This window comes from Urocampus carinirostris, chromosome 6, assembly GCF_059441175.1.
Source record: "Urocampus carinirostris isolate Australia breed hairy pipefish chromosome 6, RoL_Ucar_1.0, whole genome shotgun sequence".
Taxonomy (NCBI): Eukaryota; Metazoa; Chordata; class Actinopteri; order Syngnathiformes; family Syngnathidae; genus Urocampus; species Urocampus carinirostris.
In genome coordinates, this window is record NC_142354.1 from 22,901,514 (window position 1) to 22,925,602 (window position 24,089).

A 24,089-nucleotide genomic window follows, 5' to 3' on the forward strand; every position below is an offset into this window, starting at 1 on the left:
TGATCCGCTAGATGGCGGTAACGAGTTTAGTTGCCGGTTTCAACCCCTGTTCATAACAAACGGGGAGAAGCAACAATCGAATGACGTCATTGACAGTTGAAGTTCTTTCACTCCGTTTTTGATTTTGTGGTCGATTATTTTCACTTTTCCCACGAGAACAAAAATGTCGTCGGCGACAAAAGTAAGTTGTTCAAACACAAACTCATTAATTTTACTTACTGTTATACTCTGCAAACCGTCAATGCCTTTATTAGTTTGCCCGTGTCATTTGAATTTTTCTGCCAACATGCTAGCTACCCACCTAATGACGTATCAGACTGACGAAATCAGTTTTGATAAACTTTCTGTGGAATTTCGATTGCTTCTGACTAAGTATCATCAGAATGGGGCTTCACGTGCATGATTTTAAAAACATTAACGTTTGTCATTAAGAAAGAACAGTTAAATCTAATAATGTACTGATTTATTTCCCTTTTTAATAGATTGAAAAGTAAAGGCCGTCTTGTACACATGCGTAATTCGACAAAAAAAACAAAAAAAATAAACTACCGTATAATGTACAGTCCATTCATTTTGTTTTGTTTAATTATGTTATTGTATAGAAATTTGGGCAAATGCATTAAAAAAACAATATAGAATCGCTTATTCGATTGCAGTAAAAAATAAAAATTAGGATTGGGCAAAATGCTTGGTGTAAAAAAAAACATACAAACAGACTGACCATAAAGTCCAACCTGTTTGTGAAACTTTAACCCCTATTATTAGTATACAAAACAAGTAAGCATCAACTCTCAACACATGTTCAACAGTTGTTTCTCTACAGAGCAGACACTCATTATCTCAGGGTAATCCACAACTTAACCAGGTCCCATATTCTTGCACAACATTGAGAAGCCATTGTGACTCCCGAAAATGCATTCGTCTATAGAACGATTTACCTAATGACCTCAAAAAATTCCCTAATTTAAATCAATTTAAGAAATCCCATTCGATGAATATACGAAAAAAGATTAATATTTCAAAAGTTTCTTTTGGTATTATATGTTAAAGGAGTCACAAGCAATTCTATTATACATTTGAAATGTAATTTCTTTGTTTTCTATTTTTTGTTTGTGAGATAAGGTTCTGTTTTTTTTTGTTTTGATTTTGAATAGGTCTTTCTTGCAGAGAAAAAAATGGAATCAGGGTGGGCAGTTAAAAGCTTCAGCCTTCTCCCTTTGGGACATTGGAATACAAATAATAATAATAATAATAATAATAATTTCCTTTGTATTGTCATTCTTTGTAACAATGTACATAGAACGAAATGTCGATACACCTGACCCGTTGTAGCGAGTCGGTGCAGCCGCAGCCAGAGGGCGCCGCCATTATACCAATTAGGTATGTCTCGGTCGAGGCGCGAACCAGCGACCTCCCAGTCTCAAAGCGGGCACACTACCATCTAGGCTACTGAGCTGGTAAAGAAAACAGTAAAGAGTTTAAGTTTCTCAAAGTGATTATTTGCTGAAGACATAACAAAGCCACAATGTAGACATTAATTTAATTTCATCTGCAGTGTTTTTTGTGGGTCCTTTTTGAATGGCGTTGCTATACTTTGTTTCAGATTTCAGGCAAAGACTCACACAAACGTGTAAGTGATAAAACCAACCCGGGATTCCTGCAACGATTAAGTGACACTGCAGGTGGAACGCTTGTTGGCATTGGACTTTTTTTCCTCTCTATTTACATTCTTTTTACCAATGAGGTGAGAATCACAAAAACACGCTGTTTGTTTTTGCTTAAAAGCTTTAAGTCCCAGATGATGACGCTAATGATGTACCTGAGCCTTTACTCTAAATCACCGCATGTTTTTTGTTGCAAGCAATAGAGTTTGTTGCTCCCTTCAGGGACGAGCTGTGCAGACGGCATCCTCTCTGGATGAAGGCCTCGCTCAAGTGGTGTCGTTGGATGCTTATGCTAGCCTCGACCGCCAGTATGACAGCAGATTGGTTCATCTGTCTGCACCTTTGCAGACTTCTAAGGTACAATCACCATTAATATTACTACATCTTCTTAGTCAAAGTATCTCAAAGGGGAGGACGGTGATTCACCATTTGTGGTGTATGCAGGCAGAAAATGGATTCGGAAAGCTGAGTTTCAAATATACTTACATATAATTATATACTGTCTTTCCTAAATGTAAGCAGTGATTAAGTATGAAATGCATTTGTTATAGTACCTTACAATCATTTGTACAATTTTAAAGATGTCAGATCTGAAATTGATATTGGATATTTCTCAATACTCGGTGACGCAGAGTAATACAGCCCTTCCCTACTTACAATCATTCGACTTACAAAAAACGGTAGATACAAACATTTCTTTCGGGATGTCCAAAAATATCCGGACATTGCTGTAAGTTAGATTTTGTATTGTGTGCACCTTTTTCCGAGTACAGGACAGTACTGTAGTGCTTCTTTCGGCCACTACCGGCATGTGGTGGCGCTGAGAGAAGTCACCCAGCATCCACCTCTAAGAAGAAATCCACTTCCTCTTCCTAGTTTGTGTGTAAACATTCTATACTGTATCTCCAGCGTTCTAATATCTTTGCCATTTTTATTGTTTAATATCTCGTGCATCCATTCAATATGGTTGGTGTAAAATGTAAAGAAGAGGCGAGCCGTTTCTTTTGAAATGAAAGTGGATTAAGAAAGCTTGATGCTCTTGAGAAAATGGTTGGAACGCTGTTTTTCGGCCACTTTTTACCACGTAGGAGGACCTCTTGAAAAGTAACTTACACTTAACTTGATTATTTTAGAGCATATTATTTTATGACATGCTTATTTTTTAGTACAAAACAATACAGATTACTTATACAAACATGAAACATACAAAATATATCACTGAAGCAACTTACGGACAAATTCAACTTTTTAACGATTGTGGTTCATAAGCAGGGCAGCATCCTTACCCACTATCCTTTTGAGCAGAACATTGAGATTCCACTCCAGCAACATCTGTATTTCTCAAATTCAATATTATGGTTGGTATTTTAGAGATCATTCTTGATGAACGAGAATGTTCGAAATTCAAGCTATATTGTGCAAAGTTTGGATTTCAGAAAAAAATAAATCCGATCATAAACACCATGCATCATTTTTGCTGATATTAGATTTGATTATGTCAAAATCAAGTCGTCCTCTAGGCTGCAGTGTCTGTATTGCACCGGAAGTTGTGTCAAGATACCTCTAATAATTATTTTCTTTAGATAAATGAAAAAAGATATCTTTAAAAGAACATGATCATAGTGCTCTATATTAGTCATGATGATATTTTGAAAGCTTGACCTGTTTTATGCGTAATTTGTGAAGGGAATAAGATAATTGCCAAAAAGTTTGCTTGTATAGATATAATAAGTGCTGTGAAATTCTAGATTTAGTCAAAGTTTCAATATAACACATTCCAGCACTGTAATGAGTACTTATTTTTTTTTAAGTATTAAAAGCAAGCATTTGCAGATTTCAATTACTGTGTGCGATGACATCTTATTAAGTGAATTAGATTTGGTTGTGTGTGTGTGTGATTTGGTTATGTACTGAAGTTTTTTTTGGCAGATTTATTTTCTATTTTTATGTATTTACAGTCTTTGCATGACCCAAACTACAATGTAGAAGTGCAGGCTGTCAAATTAAAGAGGGAAGTGGAGATGTATCAGTGGGTGGAGTACCAGGAGAGCAAGTAAGTTTTTTTTCAGCTTAGTGAGGCCTCAATAGTTTTTTTTCTTCGATATAAAGTAGTCGTTTGGGTTTTTCTTGTTCATTACAGAGACTACCAAGAGGACGGCAGAACAAAAACGGAGACAACGTACTCGTACAGTAAGTTGTATGCATGCACAGTAAAATAAAGCTACATCAATTTCCCCTATATTTGGATAATTAACTGCTAATTGATCAGCTGTCTATTACTGCGCTTTTATCTCGTGTTTCGAAAGAAGTAATCGTAGTATATGAGTGCCGATTGCAGTTACCTCCGAATTCCAAAAGAGAACGCCAAATGTTCCCTATGAAAATGACCATCAGTCTCATAATTTTTAAGGAGCTACACTTCTATTTACTAATTCGTTCAAACACACATACACACATAGATTGATTAACTGTTTGAAAACCACACAACTACATGTATTCAAACCAAAGTCAATGATCAAACATTTCAACAGGATGAGAATTTGGAATGTGATGGATTAGCTGAAGTGTTGGAAAAAGTGGCAGGTGTATTGTGAAAAGTGAAATAGCTAATGAAAGAAACAGGCAGAGGCGTTCTATGGCGTGTTTGAAGCAGCAGCAAATTTGTAGTTATGCTTTTCTATGTGGTTGCGCATAAGCACGCTTTCAGAGAAAGCAAGAGAGAGACACAGAGAGAGAGAGACACAAGTGAGAGTTATATATAGAGAGAGAGAGAGAGATGCAGAGAGAGAGAGAGAGACGCAGAGAGAGAGAGAGACGCGTGAGGACGAGGACTTGTCTTTGAGACGTTTTTCAGTTGTGCATTTGGCGTGAAAGTGGACAGTTGAGGTCCCGGAAAAGTGCAAAGCAGTGCAAGCTGTTCCGTCTTAAGTCTACCCTGTGACGTCAACGACCCCCCGAAGCGCATCGTTCAATCCTGCACATCAACTTGCTCTCAAGGCGATTTACTTGAGGCTTTCTTTATTAACTCATTCAGTGCCATAACTTATAAAACATTTTCAGAAGCAGTGTCCATGAGTGCCAAAACATAAAAATACTTTTTGTTGTCGTTTTATTTTTAAAAAAAACTATTCTAAGGCTTTAGCGCTGCTATTTAATAAGTAGCAAGCCTCTGGGAGTGATTTCGCTATATAAATCACCACTAGATGGCAGGAATGGTGTTGATCAACTCTTTGCACACACATTGAGGAGCCCCCACTTCTTTGTGTTGCTTTGTTTCCTCTATTCAGTGATTGAGAATGTGTGAGTGGCCCCGAGTATCCGAAATTGTGTGAACATGTCACAGGAAACATTGGGCACTGAAAAGTTTTTGAAAAGTTCATGCATGAGTTCAGTGTTCTTACAATCAAATGTTATTTCTCAAGCAAAGTGCCCCTTGTACTTATGGAAAGCATTGTTTAGATATTGGAGGTATATATTAGTGCATAGCAAGGGCATCACTCTACACTCAAAGATCACGGATCCCTTAACAGCATAGGTCGTCAGGGCACCAACGAGGACAGAACTCTGGACAGCCTTCTCCACTGTTGACGGTCCCTGGCCTGTTCTGGGGTAGCGGCAAAGTTGGCACCAGTCCATTCCTTCATGTTGTCAGCTCAGTTCTTTTTCTGTCTTTCTCTCCTTCTGTGCCCCTGGACTGTGCCCTGGAGAATTATCTTGGTCAGTCCTTATGATCTTGTGACGTGACCATAACACTGTCTCCGTCCGGGCACAGTTGACAACAGTTCCTTGTAGGGTCCAATGTGCCCTTTGATGATGTTGAGCACCATTTCGTTTGTCACATGGGCTAAGTAGCTGATGCCTGTAGCATCACATCTCCATGGCCTGGATTTTCTTTTCCAGTTTTGCTGTAAGAGTCCATTTCTCGCAAGCGTAAATAAAGATTGAGGTAACCAACGCTTGGATGAGTCTGATGTTTGATTTTACTGCTATGTTTTTGTCCCTCTAGATTGGTTTGAGTCTGGCAAGCACGGCTGTGGTTGGAATTATCCTGGCCATGATTTTTAGTTCTGACCCCTCTTCTGATATGACAGCTAAAATTTGGTGACAGGTTCTAGCTCTCTTTGGTTGATGTTTAAGTTTGTGGTGATACCTTGGTGATTGGTGGTCATTACACTCTACTCTACACTCTAATATAATAAAAAAGAAATCACTGTACTCGGCACTCTATTTCCTTTCCTTAGACACAGAGTGGAAATCAGAGCTTATCAACAGTCGCCATTTTGACAAAGAGATTGGTCACCAAAACCCAAGGTTTCTTCTTTTATTCTTCATTTAAAAAAACAACAGGAAAAACATCCTAAGAGAAATCTTTGCATTGTAGTGCCATGGCGGTGGAAAGCGTGACAGTCATTGCGCCTCAAGTCCATGTTGGCCCTTTCGTCCTATCCAATGGTAACAGCCCAGAACCAAATATTGCACCTTTGCATGATCGGGTGACTCCGAAACATTTGTTCCTCCTCTCAGGACTGGTGGAACAGATCAATAAGTTCCAAACTCTGAGCCTGAAGGATTTCACGCCGTCCGACTCTGAGACTTTTCTCAGCATCAGTGACGATTATTTCTATCACACGCCGAAGCCCAAAAGGCCCGAGGTGAGCGCCTTGGCGTCGACATACGAGACTTTGTTAACAATTTTCAAATTTCATCATTTGTCTATTTGGAAAGGTTGGAGACGTCAGAGTGAGATTCTCATTCGCGGGACTCGCTGGTGAGACGGTGAGTTTTGATGGCACTCAAAGGTAAATGCGTATTGAAGACTTTTGAAAGCAAAGTAAGATAAAGTACTGTCAGTATAAATAGGCAAATGTATTTACAATGTAGTGCTTGGAGACTGGCTTGAGTTATACAGACGCTGCCCTACTTACGAACAAGATAAGTTCCGGACGATCGTTCGTAAGTTGAATTTGTTCATAGGTTGCTTCAGTGCTATATTTTGTATGTTTGTGGTTTTTATGTTTAAGGCTTGTATACGTAACCTGTATTGTTTGTACTAAAACATAAAAATTTCATAAAATAATATGCTTGATAAAGATAAATAAAGTTTAGTTTAACTTACTTTTGCAAGATGCGCTTGAAGAGGTCCTCCTCCGTGGTAAAAAGTGGCCGAAAAAAAGCGTTCCGACCGTTTTCTCAACCACATCAGGCTTGCGTATTCCACTTTAGTTTCAAAAGAAACGACTCGCCTCTTCTTTACACCATACACCAACCATATTGAATGGATGCACGAGATATTAAACAATAAAAATATCAAAGTTCTTAGCGCCCTGGCGATACAGTATAGAATGTTTACCCATGAACTAGGAAAATGAAGCTGGATTTCTTCTTCGGGGTGGATGCTGGGTGACCTCTCACACCACCACATGGCGGAAAGAAGCACTACAGTTATGTCCTGTACCTGGAAAAGGGTGCACACAATACAAAATCTAACTCACAGAATGTCCAGATATTTTTTGACATCCCAAATTAAATATTCGTATCTATCGTTTTTCGTAAGTCGAATTGTCGTAAGTAGGGGAGCGTCTGTAATAATAGTGCAATGAAAGAAAATAGTGCACTATGACTAAAGTGCAATGAAAAGTAGTACAATAACATTTTTCAGCATATAGAACAAGGATAGGTGAGTACCAATACCAGGTTTTGGTTTCTGTGCCAATCAATATTTTAAAGTCAATGATCACTACCATTATCGGCTGCCTTATAGTGGTCATTCAAAGTCAGGAACTAGAAAGAAGACAATCCAATTAAATTAAAAAAGTGTTTTATTTTATCCGTTTATTCTAAGATAATATCATTGTATTAACTAGTTGTTTGGTGTGTGGCATCAGTAGCAATAATTACTCGAGTTGAGTATCAATTTGAAAAAATGTAATACAGAACCTCTCTAACAGAGATATTAGCAAATGCTAATTCGCAACTGCGATCTCCAGTTGGGGGTCCTTGAAAACAGTGCAGCACATTAAAAAATGTAAAATAGAAATTGAATAGAAATACCTATTTAATATATAACAAAAAATCTTGAAATTTACAATAATAACAGTAAGATTGACAATACTGAATAATATTTTTGATCATTTAATAAAATCTCAGCGTTCAACTAAAATATAAAGTATTCAACATTTTAAAAAGGTAAATGCATAAATAAAAAATAGTATGCAAATATAACAATATACTATTCAAAATCGAGTTAAATCTATTCATATTGCCATTTTTTTACATAAAAATAAAACTAAACTATTCCTTGGTAAGGCACAAAAATCATGTGATTAAAAACAAATTTATTTTTCCATATCTATATTACCATCTTCCAAGATTATAACATAGGGCCTTGCATTTAAATGTTTCTGTATTAGATACGCTCTCCCTAGTAGCATTCTTTTAATTTGTGTGTGAAATGAAAAAAAAAAAATTCAGGTCAGTGTTGTGGCCAAGCAAAATGGAGAGCGCCTGTCACCCTTCAAAACCAAGTCAGGGGACGTTCTGGAGATCTTGTACCTGGAGGATCTTACAGCAGAGGTTTGTTCAGATTTTTTTTCGGTAAAAGATTGGACATCCTAAAACTTTGATGTAATCGAACAGGAGGTGTTTTCAAGGGAGCAGCGTCATAACAGCATGAGGACGTGGGGACTGAGAGCGGCGGGATGGGCCCTCATGTTTCTGTCCATTCAGCTGGCTATGCGAATCATCTACACACTGGGTACAAATTTTTATAATGGGCTTTATTACCGTAAATTCTGGACTAAAAGCCGCTCCTTTTTTCTACATTTTAAACACTGCGGCTTACAATACATATCCAGGGCGGGGTACCCTAGACCAGCGCATAGGAGCTGGCTTAGAACTAGTGCGAACCAAGGAATCTGACTGTTTGATCAAAACAAAGCATTGCGAAATCCTGCGAAGGATGATGACGGGTTGTGATTTTTGCCCAGTGCTCTGAATGTCAAAGTGGAGACATTTATTGAAGTGGGGTTGAACGGCGGGAGTAACTATGTACAGAGAAGTAACTTATTGTGTCGCGATAAAAACACTTATTTACAGACTATGTCCACAGCTGTCAATCTTAATCAACTCGCGCAGCAGTCTATATGAACTAAATTGGAATTAACATACGCAAGAATGCATCAAAAACATTCTCAAAAACAACTTGAATGGATTGTACTGACTTAAATTTAGGAGCCCGTACAATCACAGCAGCCTTTACAAATGCTATGCCATGCCGGTGATCTTAAAGGGATTCCCAAATTCTAAAACGTATCAAATTTGAGAAAATAGTTCATGATTTTTGTATATCTCTCTCTATACATATACCGTATTTTCCGCACTATATGGCGCACCGTGTTATAAGGCGCACCTTCAATGAATGATATATTTTAAAACTTTTGCCATACATAAGACGCACCCCATTATAAGGCGCTATAAGTGCATGCTGGTTTAAGATCAGGTAATTGTGCAATTTTGTAATTGTAATCCTGTGCAGTCCTTCGAGACATTTTTGGGATTAAGGGCTATTTACGGTAAATAAATGTGACGACTTGACTACAGTAGAGAATGCAGTTACGTTATGCAACCTCTAGATGTTGCCACGCTAAAGGGAATGTCAACAAAACATTCAAAAAGGTCAAACTTTATAAACAAACAAGATTTCCACAACTCCATTCACTCCCAAAATAAATAAACAGCCGTTTTATTATTTTCTCTGAGGTAAAGCATTTTCGTGACACATCTTTAACATCTTTGAACAACATCAAGGCATATAGTTTACTTTTCCTCCATTTAGTCAACACGCAAAGAAAAAAACGTCTGATTCTGTTATTTTAAATGAAACGTATTGCAATCGCAATAAAGTGACACTCGTAATGTGCAAAAACAACAAGTGCAAAACAATAACAATAAAGCAATAACATAATAACTGTAAAATGTAAAACGTAAACACACAAAAGAAAAACAGAGATCACTCTATAAGCTCCTCATCGACGAATCCTTCTTCTGCTGTGTTCGAATTGACCATATCTCAGTGAATGGGCCATCCAACACGTCCGGTGTTTTTGTCCTGTGCCAGCGCTGTTGCCTTCATACGTATAGTTATCGTACTGACACTTCTGCTTGCCGCTCTTTGTTGAACAACCCACTGTTCAAGTGTCTCCTCTAACTCTGGCCATCTTGCTTTATTGCCACGGAAACTTTGTTGAGTTTTCCTTACTTGGCGGAGCTTATCTTCATCCTTTCTCCACTTCCGTACCATCGATTCATTTAAGTTTACTCTCTCGCTGCCGCTCTATTGCCGTGTTGTGCTGCGTGACTGATCGCCTTGAGTTTAAACTCGGCGTTGTACGCGTGTCTCTTAACTGGAGCCATTTTTTATACAAATGCACGTATGAAAGAGAATCGTTGTTTAATATTTCCCAGTATGCACAGCGCGAAAAATGGAGTCGGCGGCTGTTTCTCGTAGTTGCAAGACCTTGCGAATTTAATATTGAGCCATATATAAGGCGCACTGTGTTATAAGGCGCATGGTCAGCTTTTGAAAAAAATTAGGACTTTTAGGTGCGCCTTAAAGTGCGGAAAATACGGTATATAGCTCATTGATATATTCCAATTATTTTCCGAAATAATGCATTTTGAAGACAGTCTGTCTCGTCTTTGACTTCCTGAGCTGTGATGTCATGTGAAGAACACCAGCACCCTAGCAATCCAGTCACCCTATTGGTTTATATGTTAACTAGTCGAAAAGGTTTTGAGTGTTTAAAGCCAAGTTTTGGTGGTTTTAGTGAAAAGAATGCCTAGGCGGTGTGTCACAGCCGGGTCAGCAATGGTACAACAAATGGCGAGCAGCCAAAATGGGGGGAACTGGCAAAAATAACACACGCACAGAGCTAACAGGGGGTGAACCAAAACAAAGGACTAACCCATACCGATAGGCGGAAAAAAAGGAGGCTGGCTGAAAACATGATGAGCCACGATAACCGCAAGACACAGCAGCAACAAACACGAAACAAGCCAGGAGAAAAAAAACAATCACAGAAGGCAAGCCTGCTAGCATATTGCTAGCGGGGCTAACCTAGACCAAAACAAAACTGGTAGCCTTCGGATGCCCGCAAGCTCATTGGGAGATAACTGGACAATATTATATTATTTGCAAGACAAGCTGCGAAAAACACGAGAGAAGGTACAATCAAATACCTAAAATGAGGCGTTGCTTTGAGAAGGCTTATGTTGCAATGCTGAATAACCAATGAATAAAAATGTCTTTCATACTGACACCTGCTGGCCAAGTCAGCAAACAAGTGTCCTAATTGCTGCACAACGTGTTACTTTTCTTTACTAGACATTTCCCCGCTATTTTTTTTTTTAAATTTAAGAAATTGATGTGAATAAGTTCATGTTTGTTTGAGCCTGCTACTTGAAATCCGGTGCAGCTTGTATAAAAACTTGAGTATCTTCCTAAAATGCGGGTTTTAATCTGGTGTAGTCTGGAATTTACGGTCATTCCCAACGATTTTACCGTCATTCCCAATGATGTATTGCTGATGACTCTCCCAACAGTGGACTGGGTTCCTATCCTGAGAGATCTGGTTTCTATGGGGCTGAGGATCTTCGCCTTGTGCGTGGCCTCATCGCTGTCCCTCCTCACAATCGCCGCCGGATGGTTCTTCAACAGACCTTTGCTGTCACTGGCTTTGGGAGCTACGGCTCTTCTTCCAGTTTTCATCGCACGGTCTCGCATCCCGGCCAAAAAGAACCTGTGACGAAGTCTGTTTGATGCTTGCCAGAAAGACATGGATCTTGAAGAGACCTAAAAAATGGCACTCCATTACAATAAAAAGATCAAAACAGCTATTTAGCGATAAAGACGATATTTGCGAAATGATAACGCTCCCCTACTTACGACCATTCGACTAATGAAAAAGATTTTTTTCGGGATGTCGAAAAATATCTGGACATTGCTGTAGGTTAGATTTTGTGTTGTGCACCTTTTCCCGACAGGACAGTAATGTAGTGCTTCTTTCCAACGCTGTGTGGCGGAGTGAGAGGTCACTCATCATCCACCCCGTAGAAGAAATCCTCTTCCGAGTTCATGTGTAAACATTCTACACTGTATCTCCAGCACGCTAAGAACTTTGACATTTATTTGTTTAATATCTCGTGCATCCATTCATTATGGTAGGTGTGAAGTGTAAAGAAGAGGCGAGCCGTTTCTCTTGAAATGATAGTGGAATAAGAAAGCTTGATGCGGTTGAGAAAGCAGTTGCATTGCTTTTTTTTAATGCACTTTCTACCACAGAGGAGGAAGTTGCCTAGCTCTTGAAGCTCATCTTCCAAAAGTAAGTTAAACTCAACTTTTTATCATAGAGCATATTATTTTATGAAATGTTTATTTTTTTTATTCTAAAACAACACAGGTTACTTATACACGCCTTAAACAACCTTGAATAGCTTGAACATAAAAAATATAGCGCTGAAGCAACTAACGAACAAATTCAACTTGTAAGTAGGGCAGCGTCTGTATACCGTTGCACTGCTATTGCTAATGTCCGCTGTTCAGTGGGAGCTTTTTTTTTTTAAAAAAGGAATTGTTTTATTCTAGGTGTTAATTTTTATGCATCACTTCGGGGGTCAAAAGAGACTTCAGGTCATGTACAATCTCTTCATTTTTTTCATATCTTTGTTGTGTTGGGTTCTACTTGAAAACTATTAAATCAATCTCAGCCAGTAAAATTGTTCGAAATGAAAAAAAATTGCTTCGTCTTTTGGATAAACTGATTTCAGCCTCGACCTGCAGAAGCACAACAGCTCGGAACGTTTCTATTGTTAGAACTTCACTTAGACCAGTCATTATTTACCTTCTCAGTGCATATCTTGTAAATGTGCAAACGCCAAAGTCACATTTTATTTTTTTCAGGCAGAATCTATATTTTGTAGCCATTTCACGAAAGTAACATGACTACGTTTTATTTAGAAACCGATTGTGCAAAAGACAAGACTCCAGTTTTTGGGTTTGTTTGTAGTTATTATTTCTTGGAGAATGCTGGAAATCTGGGACATCCACGGATGCATAGCTTCTGAAGATTTTCTTTAAAAATAGTCAATAGATTTCCCCAGTCCAACAATAATGCCCCCATTCCTCACCCCTACCCAAATATTAGAATTGGAGGTTAAGTTTTAAGATTGAGGTTTGAAATAGGCGCCACTTAATATACGTGGTTTTCCTCTTGTGGTGGGCATAAGAAAAAATATGTATTTAGTATTTATCCCAATAATCCTCCAGTTCTAAAATGCATCTACTTATGCGCCAGAACACATAGTCTGTATCGTTTCCTGGTTGTGTACATATATATTAACAATTTTGTATATTAAACACTTTTGCTATTTAAGTATTGCAAAAACACCAAACCAATGAGTAAAAACAGTGAGATAAAATGTCTTTAAATGTTATTTTGAAGACTAGTGATCCAGTGGTTAAGGAGTTGGCGTTATCACCACCGCGATCCAGATTTGAATCCTCTTGCATACAATGTATTGCGATTTATGTCAGCAACATTTCAGGAATTATCGTTGCACTCATATAATATATACATATATAATTTTCTTGTGGTATACAACACACATTTATTGGGGTATAAGGCACATTTCTATTACTCAAAATTATATATATACATTATATATATATATATATATATATATAGTAGTGGTCAAAAGTATACATTCACTTGTGAAGAACATAATGTCATGGCTCCCTTGAGTTTCCAATTATTTCTACAACTCAGATTTTTCTATGATGGACTGATTGGAACAGATAGTTCTTTGTCTTTTATGACTTTATTATGGGTTAACGGATCAAATTTGCTGGGTCAAAAATAGACATACAGCAGCACTAATATTTGGTAACATGTCCTTTGGCCATTTTCACTTTAATTCGGCACTTTTGGTAGCTATCCGCAAGCTGCTGGTTGAATCTTTGACCACTCCTCTTCACGGAATTGGTGCTGTTCAGTTCAATTTGATGGCTTTCTGACATTGATTTGCTTCTTCAGTATTGTCCACGAGTTCTCAATGGGGTTGACGTCAGGACATTCTAAAACCCAATTCTAGCCTGATTTAGCTATTCCATGACCACTTTTGATGTGTGTTTGGGGTCATTGTCCTGTTGGAACATCTTGAAAAATGTCTTCATTATCCCATTTTCTCTCTGTAATGCACCAGATCCAATGGCAGCATAACAGCCCACCAGCATAATACTACCACCACCATGCTTGACGGTAGGCATGGTGTAATTGGGGTTAAAGGCCTCACCTTTTCTCCTTCCAAACACATTGCTGGGCATTGAGGCCAAATAGCTCGATTTTTAATTCGTCTGACCACAGAGCCTTCCTCCATGTGATCAGCGGCAAACTTCAGTTGAGCCGCTTATGGAGCAAGGACTTCCTTCTTGCATGGCGCCCTCTCAGTCCGTGGAGATGCAAAACATGCTTGACTGTGGACACTGACACATGTGTTCCAGCAGCTTCTAATTCTTGACAAAGCTGCATTTTGGTGATTCTTGGTTGAATCTTCACCCTCTTGACCTATTTTCTTTTAGCATCTGGTGATAGCTTGCGTTTTCTTCCTGATCGTGGCAGTGACAAAACATTTCCATGCATTTTATACTTTCAAACAATAGTTTGCACTGTTGCTTTTGGGACCTGCACCTGCTTTGAAATGGCTCCAAGTGACTTTCCTGACTTATTCAAGTCAATGATTCGCTTTTTCAGATCCATGCTGAGCTCCTTTGACTTTCCCATTTTAGCGTTTGTGGGAGTTTGCATCCAACGGGCCTTATTTAAATGGCCTCAGAGAAGTCACCAGCTGTAGTCACTCATAATAACTCACAAAAAGTAAAGAGACCATGCTATAAAGCTCATTTCACTGACACAACTTACTAAGTCACCAAAATTGCTAATTTGTGTTGCTGTATGTATAACTGTCTGTATTTTGACCCAGCAGATCTGATCACTTTTTCTGTTAACCCATGATAAAATCATAAAAAAAAAAAAACTCATGAATGTTTTTTGTGACAAAGAACTATTTGTTCCAATCACTCTATCAGAGTTGTAGAAATAACTGGAAACTCAAGAAAGCCATGACATTATGTTCTTGACAAAGGCATGTAAAATATTGACCACAACTGTAATATATCGTTAGTGCATAAAACGTGCAATGGTTTTACACAAATACGGTAGCTTCTACTGTAGTTTTAACTCTGTGCACCTTATAGTCCACCCTTATATATGACAAAATTAATACGAGAAAAGGCTATTTTTGGGAGGTGCGCCTCATAGTTTGGAAAATACAGTATATACACTTTTAAAACCCTTATGTCAGCACAATATAAAATCTAAATTCTTGCTAAGAATCTTGCATAACAAACCTACCCATACCATACCTAAATTAATTCTCAAACTAGAAACTCTTCCAAAGTTAGAAATCAGAAACGGATTTTTGCTCGTGGTCTAGTGGTTAGATTCCCGTTACATTCAGTGTTACCCAATAGTGGTCATTGCACCGCTAAATACCATTATACACAAATGAACGTGGTAGCTCTTACTGTAGTTCTACATTCATGTCATATATAATAAACGATTATTATCTTGGCGGTGCGCCTTATACTGCGGAAAATACAGTATTTTGCCTTCGAGCGGTATTCCCAATCACTGTCCAAAAGCATGATTCTTACAAAGTAATTTATTACACAAAACACTAAGTTTCCATTTGTGTGTTAACAAAATTGCGTTTCCAGTCTTATGTGGTGCACGCCGGCACAAAGCGCACTAAGATTGGTCAATGGGACACACGGCAGAAACGTGGAATTTGCGTTAGCTTGAAGTCACAGTGATCAAGGTACTTTTACCCTAAATGGCTGCGGAAACATTCGTCGGTCAGCAGGAAGGGCTTCAGCACTTGACCCGTGTTAGCACGTTGGCTGACTTCTTATGAAACTACATGCCAATACTGAAGCTTTCATTGCGGCCGATGACTGAACTTTAGTACAAAAACGGGGTTCCAATACTGACGATCTACTTCAGTTAAAGACAAACAAGTAAAAGCGTTGCATCTTTTGTAAAAACTGGTGATAACAGTCCTTTTTTTTGTGGTTGTTTTTTTTCTTTCTTCCTTTTTAAGGGTTAGGTTTCCCTATGCTGCTTCTATCCCAAACCGGGGAAGAGAATTACAGGAGGGTGCATCGACTTTTATTCTTTCCCCGCCTGGCCTGTAGCGCCGCCCTGGTGGCCATCTCAAAGACTTCCCTCACGCCATCTTTTGTTTTGGCCGAGCACTCCATGTATCCGAAGGCACTGATCCTATTGGCCATGTCGCGGCCGTCTTCTTGCCTCACCGGTTCCTGGGGAGAAGTACGGAATTCAATTTTTGAGATGAATTCATTCTCAGACCTTGCTCAGCGATTAGTTCGACATTGTCCACAAATACAGATAAAAAAAAATAAATAAATAAAAAAAAATCGCCGGACACATTTTTTTCAAAAAAGTGAGACATCCTTCGTGATCATAAACGACAGAGTCGCTCATGCGTAATTCTTCGTTCAGACGACGCTTGTTTTCAGCCAATCAGAACGCAGACAACAGCCCGAGGCTGCTGATTTAGGTCTTCCATCTTTGGATCACCTCCACGCGCTCGTACTGTGTTTTGTATCAAAACGGTTGGACCATGTGTCTGGGATACCTGTATTGTATATCAGATGTATCCAAAACAATTGGTAAGGGTGAGTGAGGTTTGTCCCTTTTCCTCAGCCCAAAAGTGATTTGGAGAAATGTTTGAGATGGATAAAGGCATCCGGGCGCCCTCACGATCAACTCAACGTCATTTGTTCTACAGTGAGTGTTTTATTTGGATCACGCTGCTGTGGGGTCGATTAGTTGTCAGTGAGAGAATATGGCCGTAGACTTTGTCTGATTCGACGTCAGTCACTTCATCGTTGGAGATCGGTGTACGTAGTGGATCCCAGTATTTAATGTGTATAAACAATAATGTTTAATTTGTTTCAAATTAACAGATAACTTTATTGCACGTGTTTTGTGGTAATGAGATAAATACCCACAGTAACCAAAGCGGTCTCCATTTACTGGCGAAAAGTTTGTCAGTAACTGCGCCCTCATTAGCATACAAGGGTAAAAAGACAAGAGAAGGTGGCTTTCTGTAATTTAAGTAAATTTTGTCAATTATGGGATATCCAATTTATGAACCTGGTGATGTGATTTCCATATGTTTCTCGCCAGAGACTCGAAATCACACCACTCCTTTTCATAGATTTACTGGATCACTCGTTGTATATCCTCAATATACAATTATCTCTCACAAATCTCAGTCTATTTTCTATGTGAAGTTAGTACGGGGCTGACGACTTCCTCATAGATCGCCAACATTATGCATCCACTCTCACAAGGTTATTAGTGTCTTTGGACACCTTGATGCCATGAATATAACTACATAGTAGTTGAGACCCTTTTCTACTATCTTTTGAAATAAGTTTGCATAATAGGGAAGCCATTTTACGGCCATGCTATCAGGAATATCGACTAAAGAGTTGCTCGCTGTTGTTTCAGCCGTCGTATTTGATCCACTTGAGATACGTGGATACCGTAACTATGGTGGGTGTGGCTTAGAGCTCTCTGTCGGGTCTATGAATTGGGATATGAGTTGTAACATACAGTAATGACCGAGTCAACGTCAAGGATGGGTACCAAAACTTCTAAACTTTAGGAGAATTTTAGCCTGGATATGGCAAATAAGATGACCTTGTGTATCATGGCAGTAGCTCTGTTATGCACCACCATTTAAAATTAAAGCATGTCAAACCGTTAAATGAAACTGAATCTGACTCGCCTCGGTAAGATTCAAGTTTCAAGGCCTATGCGATTTAGATGACACGCATTGTACATTTTAAATGCATATATACCTCAAAATTACCCCCCATAAACTGCAGCTGGTCCATAACTCTGCCGCCCGCATTATCCCAAAAAGCCCTCGTGCCATCACATCCCCTGTCCTTCAGCAACTTTACTGGCTCCACCTCCTTCACATTGCCATGCCATCCCGCACTCTCAGATCTTCATCCCTCCGTCTCATTGTACCTACTGCTCGTGTCAGCTCCATGGGCAGCACAGCATTTAGCAGCTCTGCCCCCCAGCTCTGGGACTCATTTCCACCTGACATCCAGTATTCCGCCACTCTGTCCACCTTCAAATCAGACTAAAAAACACACTTCTACAGACTTGCCTATTCGTTATTATATACCCCCCCTTAAAAAACAAACAAACTGATTTTGATTATATTTATTACTTGCTTGTTTTATTGTTGTTTGATATTCTGTGTACAGTGACCTTGGGGGTCCTGTAATGCGCTTTGAAATAAAATGTATTCTTCTTATTGTTATTATTATTATATTTGTGGAGGTCACAGTATACACATGTGCTATTCCCCTCCCACTAGAAAGTACCTGCTTCATTTTGGCGAGCTCCCTGCGCGTGTGCTCATCGTTGCGAAGGTCCTTTTTGTTGCCAACCAAAATTATAGGAACATTAGGGCAGAAGTGTTTCACCTCTGGAGTCCATTTCTCGGGGATGTTCTCTGAAAAGGACAACAAAAATAGCACAATCCAGTTAGCAACTTTAAACCAAACGAGGTCATTGTGGTGCGGGTAGCCTACCGAGACTGTCGGGGCTGTCGATAGAGAAGCACATGAGAATGACGTCCGTGTCGGGATACGAGAGCGGGCGCAGTCGATCGTAATCCTCTTGACCTGCTGTGTCCCACAGTGCCAACTCCACCTGCCATAAGAAGCACAATTCAACGATGAAACACAAAAATATTGTAAACAGTCGCAGTGCTTGTTTCGTTTTTTTTTTTTTTTATATTGTGGACCTGCATTAGATGCCAGGGTTAATTCGACAACTATGTCTCACTGTTGTTCGTTATTTCGATTATTGTGCACCGCGGGTCCGCACCCAACAACTACTTTAATCGTGGAATAGTCACTGACCATCACACGATTCGTCAAATAATCGGATAATTATTATTTTTGTCTTAATTAGCATGAAGTTGATTTAATTGTGTGGCAAATAAAGATAAACACAAGAAAAATGGGTACAATGAAAAATACATTTTTTATTTGCACAAAATTTATATACAAATGCCCCATCTAAAACGAGTTAAGCAAAGTGCTCTTTCAGTAGAAGCATACATACTTAAAAAACGCTCTGTCCATTTTTTAGGGATAGGCAAATAAATAATACAATTAAATCAAAAAACATTATTCCTGTAAACCAAGAACGGGTTCGTTAGCAGCAGAACAGTAAATCTAACAAATACTATGTCACTGCATTTTGTGACGTACATTGAGTGGTCAACTGCAAAGTCTGTAACAATATTACTTAACAATACTCAACAATTTAAAATCAGTTTTAACAACTGACGTTTGTTTTTTTTCAACGTTATAACAAGTGAGGTTTGTTCTTTTAAATCCAGGCGCAGTCCGAAAACGCTTAAGCTCCCCTTTGTAGCGAAATATACTCGGATAAAATGTACGGGGCATGTCATCAAGACCGTGTTAGCTTGAATTTTACCAAGGCGGGTCAGACTCTTTTTGTTCAACTCTCTGACATGATTTAAATGTTCATGCGTCACAGAGGTACTGCCATGGTACGCAAGATTTGCTATGCCAACTTTGCAAGTAGCCTTTTTACTTTGGGTATCCGGGCTAAAATGCTCTCTTAAAAGTTTTGGAACACGCATTTGATGTCGATGCCGTCATTTCTGTATGTTACTGCTCAAGACAGAAAAGCTATTGCCCATGAGTGACTCTTAGCAGCGATTATATTAATGTAGAGATACCTCACTCAATAGTCAATTATCGAGTTCATTGTCGACTATTTATATTATCGATTTTGGTTTAATGTCCACTAGTAGTTGCAGCCCTATTGCTCAATAATGTTCTTTTTTTTAAATTTCCATACCCTATAGGGCGTATATTCTTTTGTGACGTAGAAGATTTTAAAAAAGGCAAGTGCTCAGAGGAAGACCTTTACAACAGGTTGGAATTTTCCTATCTTAAGGAATGACGTACATTCCTCTCCTCTTGTCATTGAAAGATCAAAAATGAATTGATTTATCAGCGATAAAAGTAAAGCGCTCCACACCTGTTTGCTGTCAACCTCGATGTCCGCCACATAGTTCTCAAAAACGGTGGGCACGTAGACCTCAGGGAACTGGTCCTTGCTGAACACAATTAGCAGGCAGGTCTTGCCACAGGCGCCGTCTCCAACTATGACCAGTTTTTTCCTGATTGCCGCCATAGCTGCAGATGAGAGGAACAGGACGTGTGAAACGACAAACAAAACGAATCAAATATGCTGTTCGAATTCTTAATGATCTGCATTTATATAGCGCTTTTCAAGTCAAGACTTCCCAAAGCCCTTTACAGTGTGCTTCACATTTCCCAATAGCAGCCGTGCAGCCATGTACGGTGCTAACCTGCTTATTGGGGGTATTAGGGGTTCAGTGTCTTACCCAAGGACACTTTGACATGTAACACGGAGGAGCCGGGAATCGAACCTGCGATCTCTTGATCCCAAGACGAGCTCTCTACCTCCTGAGCCACTGCAGCCCCAACAGGAAAGCGTTGCCTACCGTCAATTCTGGACTACAGAGCGCACCTGATTAAAAGCCGCATGCACAAATTTACGCAAGAAACTCAACTTTGATTTTCTTCTGTTTAAGTAAACAGCCAGAAAAATGATAACAAAAAAATCAGAAAAGTAACAATTTTTGTGCCACGATTAAATCACTCATTTGCTGAGTGTGTCTGCAACTAGCGCAGCACTCAATGTTAATTAACCCTGCATTAACATAAAGACGCTCTCCTACTTCCGACCATTCGACTTTCGAAAAACGGTAGATGTGAGCATTTTTTCGGGATGTCGAAAATTATCCGGACATTAGATTTTGTATTGTATTATCAGGACATGACTGTAGTGCTTCTTTCTGCCACTACAGACGTGTGGCGCTGTGAGAGGACCCAGCATCCACCCCGTAGAAGAAATTTGCTTCCTCTTTAGAGTTTGTGTGGAAACATCCTATACTGTATCTCCAGCGCGCTTAGAACTTTGACATTTCTATTATTTAATTTCTCGTGCATCCATTCAATACGGTTTGTGTTAAAGTTAAAGAAGAGGCGAGCCCTTTAGTTTGAAATGAAACTGGAATAAGAAAGCTTGATGCCGTTGAGAAACTGGTTGGATCTCTTTTTCTGTCCACTCTCTAACACGGAGGATAACCTCTTGAGGCCCATCTTCCAAAAGTAAGTTGAACTTAACTTTACTTATCTTAATAGAGCATATTATTTTAAGAAATGTTTATTTTTTAGCAGAAAACAATACAGGTTACTTATACAAGCCTTAAACATACTTATATAAACCTTAAACATACAAAATATAGCACTGAGGCAACTCACAAACAAAATCAACTCACGAACGATCGTCCGGAATCTTGTTCGTAAGTAGGGCAGCGTCTGTATTCAAAGACCATTGATACAAGTTTCAAAATGTTTTTTGTTCAACCAAGTATAAATCTCATGAATGTGTTCACATTTTTAAGACTTTCATTAATTGGATTGAAGACATTTTAATGACAAGTAAGGCATTATTTTTGGGATAATGAATCCAATGCCTTTTAAGACTAAGGATCTGCGGCCACCCTGTGTTAACGCGTGAAGCTTTTTATTTCGAAAAATATGACAAAATCCTTTCATCATCCTCAGGGCAGAGATGGATGAGATTTCGTGCCCCGCCATAGTGGCTGAAATCGTGTGATCACAACACTGAAAGCACTGGGCGCCGAGTTCGTGCAAAGTTCATGCATTGTTCTTCCATGAGCTCAGTGTTCTTGCAATAAAATGTTATAGGGTTCAAGTATCCTTTGGATATGTCTAATGCCTATATAACCACAGGACTAAGATTTTTGTAGGCTTTCAAAAGTTGGTCAAAATGACCCACCCACACTTCCCATTGAGAGAAACGTCTGGCCGTGAATGTGTTAAAAATGAACGTTTACATGATAGTTCGTGTCTTTGTGCTTGTCATTTTAATCTATGCTGTAATACAGGAATGAACAAAGTTATCTAACCACTAGGCGGCGCTAGACAATACTCACTGCCTCTTCAAGTGTACTTAGCCTCTTTTAGTAAACAATAACACGAAAGTGACAGTCATTTATTTGCCTTACTTATCACTTAAAACAAACGGAATATTCCTTCTTTTCAGAAACTAAATTCACAGATAAAAACACTTTTAGCTTCATAAAAGAACGAAAAAACAAGTCAGCGTTGAACTGACATTTTGAACTGAGAACGGGCCAAAGGAGGAAGTACTGTACTTGTTATGTTTACTTAAGGAACGACGCCAGCGGCGAGACAAACAAGCTTAAAATTTACGGCCTTTATGTTTAACTCTGCATTGAAAATAGAGAAATATTGTTGGAGTATTATTCTTTCAAATATCGACCCCCAAAAACGTTGCGACCCCAAAGTTGTTTTGAAGCAAAAGGGCAGCTAGCTAGTTGGCTAGCTAACTAGTTCGCCCCCCGCTTAGCTTAGCGTATCGGAAGTCAATGGGACTTAATGGACCCGTTAGCTTTTCGGTTAACATTAGCCGAGTAGCGGGGCAGAAAACGAAGCTTTACGCGAAACCGTCGAGCGGAGACGCCGTGAAATGATTACGGAAAAGGCAGAGACGAGTTATTTTTCAAGTTGGGAAGATCTTACCTCGTGATTGTTTTCAAATGATGCCCAAGTTCTGCTTTTTTTAGACGGCCTCGGTCGTTCGGAGTACCGCTGGAGGAGGATGACGAGAGGGGAAGTGAAGTGGAGGGAGGGAGGGAGGGAGGGGTGGGGAGGGGGAGAGCACGCGGCAGGATGCTTTCACAACATACATTCTCAACTTGTCACAATAGAAGTGAATCGGGGGTGGGCAAACTTTTTGAGTTTTGTAGGATTTCTGTTGTAGTATTTCTATAATATAGTATTTCTGCAGTAGTATTTATGTAGTATTACTGTTGTAGTATATTTGTAGTGTTTCTGTAGTAATACAATATGTGTTAGTATCTTTTTTTCCTGGTCTTTCTGTTGTAGTATTTCTGTATTACAGTATTATTTCTAAAGTATTTCCATAGTAGTATTTTTGTATGATTTCCGTGGTAGTATTTTGTAGTGCGACTGTAGTTGTATTTTGTAGTATTTCTGTTATGTGTTTAGTATTTCTCTAGTAACATCCCTGTATTATAGTATTTCTGCTGCAGTATTTTTGTAGTGGCCGTTCAGTAGTATTTCCGTTGAAGTATTTCCGTATTATAATAATACTGTAGTAGTGTTTTGGTACCATTTTGTAGTATTACTCTATAGTCTAGATGTATTATTTTTGTGGTAGTAATTTGTAGTGTTTCTGTAGTATACTACTACAACAGTATTAGTATATTTTTCTTTTTATACTAAAAGCAAAACAATATCAATATAATACAGTATTGGGTACCTATTTAAGGAACTAAAATTTAGATTTAGTTTTATAGTATTTCTGCAGTACCCTTTTAATATCTATGCACTAGTATTTACGAAGTATTACTGTAGTGGTAACTTTGTAGTGTTTCTGTCGTAATTTGTGTTTAGTATTTCTGTAGCAGTTTTGTTTTTCTGTATTATAGTACTTCTGCCGTTGTATTATTGTAGTTGCCATTTAGTAGTATTTCCGTAGAAGTATTTCTGCATTATAATACTGTAGTAGTATTTTTGAAACATTTTGTAGTATTACTCCAGAGTCTAGAGTTTGTGGTAGTAATTTATGGCATTTCTGTAGTATTATACTACAACAGTAGTAGTATGTTTTTCTTTTTATACTGAAAGCAAAATAATATACTGTATTAGGTACCTGTTTAAGGAACTAAAATTGAGATTTAGTTTTATAGTATTTCTGCACTAGTCTTTATGTAGTATTACTGTAGTAGTATATTTGTAGTGTTTCTGTTGTAATTTGTATTTTAGTATTTCTGCAGTAGTATTTTGGCAGTAGCCTTTTTCTGGTATTTCTGTTGTAGTATTTCTGTATAAAAGTAATCCTGTAGTATTATTTCCGCAGTATTTCCGATGTAGTATTTTGTAGTACAACTGTAGATGTAATTTGTAGTAGCTCTGTTGTAATGTTTTTAGTATTTCTGTATTATAGTATTTCTGCAGTAGTATTTTTGTAGTAGCCATTTAGTAGTATTTCTGTTGAAGTATTTCTGTATTATAGTAATACTTTCATAGCATTTTGAAAAATATTTTGTAGTATT

General features: G+C 38.6%; 2 protein-coding genes across 2 annotated transcripts; one reads left to right on the top strand and one right to left on the bottom strand.

Annotated features, from left to right (window-relative positions):
• The first annotated feature begins 41 nt into the window (after positions 1-41).
• On the top strand, positions 42-12,788 carry tmem43 (transmembrane protein 43). The gene is made up of 12 exons (XM_088338332.1): positions 42-181; positions 1,604-1,744; positions 1,887-2,021; positions 3,623-3,717; positions 3,805-3,854; positions 5,906-5,975; positions 6,046-6,116; positions 6,189-6,316; positions 6,390-6,440; positions 8,136-8,237; positions 8,301-8,418; positions 11,265-12,788. Exons 1-12 carry the CDS (start codon positions 164-166, stop codon positions 11,465-11,467), a joined length of 1,182 nt encoding a protein of 393 aa, XP_088194458.1. The 5' UTR covers positions 42-163; the 3' UTR covers positions 11,468-12,788.
• A 2,634-nt stretch (positions 12,789-15,422) lies between these two features.
• On the bottom strand, positions 15,423-22,647 carry LOC148364273 (transforming protein RhoA). Its single transcript, XM_088338334.1, has 5 exons — positions 22,531-22,647; positions 19,910-20,067; positions 18,421-18,541; positions 18,211-18,341; positions 15,423-16,098 (listed from the first exon to the last, which is right to left on the bottom strand). Exons 2-5 carry the CDS (start codon positions 20,063-20,065, stop codon positions 15,925-15,927), a joined length of 582 nt encoding a protein of 193 aa, XP_088194460.1. The 5' UTR covers positions 20,066-20,067; positions 22,531-22,647; the 3' UTR covers positions 15,423-15,924.
• Positions 22,648-24,089: the final 1,442 nt, after the last annotated feature.

What these genes read in the sequence shown, in the direction of transcription:
- tmem43 (XM_088338332.1), top strand. An exon ending in GGAGACAACGTACTCGTACA is followed by an intron (nt 3,855 to 5,905) that starts GTAAGTTGTATG and finishes TCCTTTCCTTAG; the next exon opens with ACACAGAGTGGAAATCAGAG. An exon ending in ATTGGTCACCAAAACCCAAG is followed by an intron (nt 5,976 to 6,045) that starts GTTTCTTCTTTT and finishes TTTGCATTGTAG; the next exon opens with TGCCATGGCGGTGGAAAGCG.
- LOC148364273 (XM_088338334.1), bottom strand. Translation starts at nt 20,065, where the DNA reads ATGGCGGCAATCAGGAAAAAACTGGTCATAGTTGGAGACGGCGCCTGT. An exon ending in TCGAGGTTGACAGCAAACAG is followed by an intron (nt 18,542 to 19,909) that starts GTGTGGAGCGCT and finishes TTCTTATGGCAG; the next exon opens with GTGGAGTTGGCACTGTGGGA. An exon ending in CGACAGCCCCGACAGTCTCG is followed by an intron (nt 18,342 to 18,420) that starts GTAGGCTACCCG and finishes TGTCCTTTTCAG; the next exon opens with AGAACATCCCCGAGAAATGG.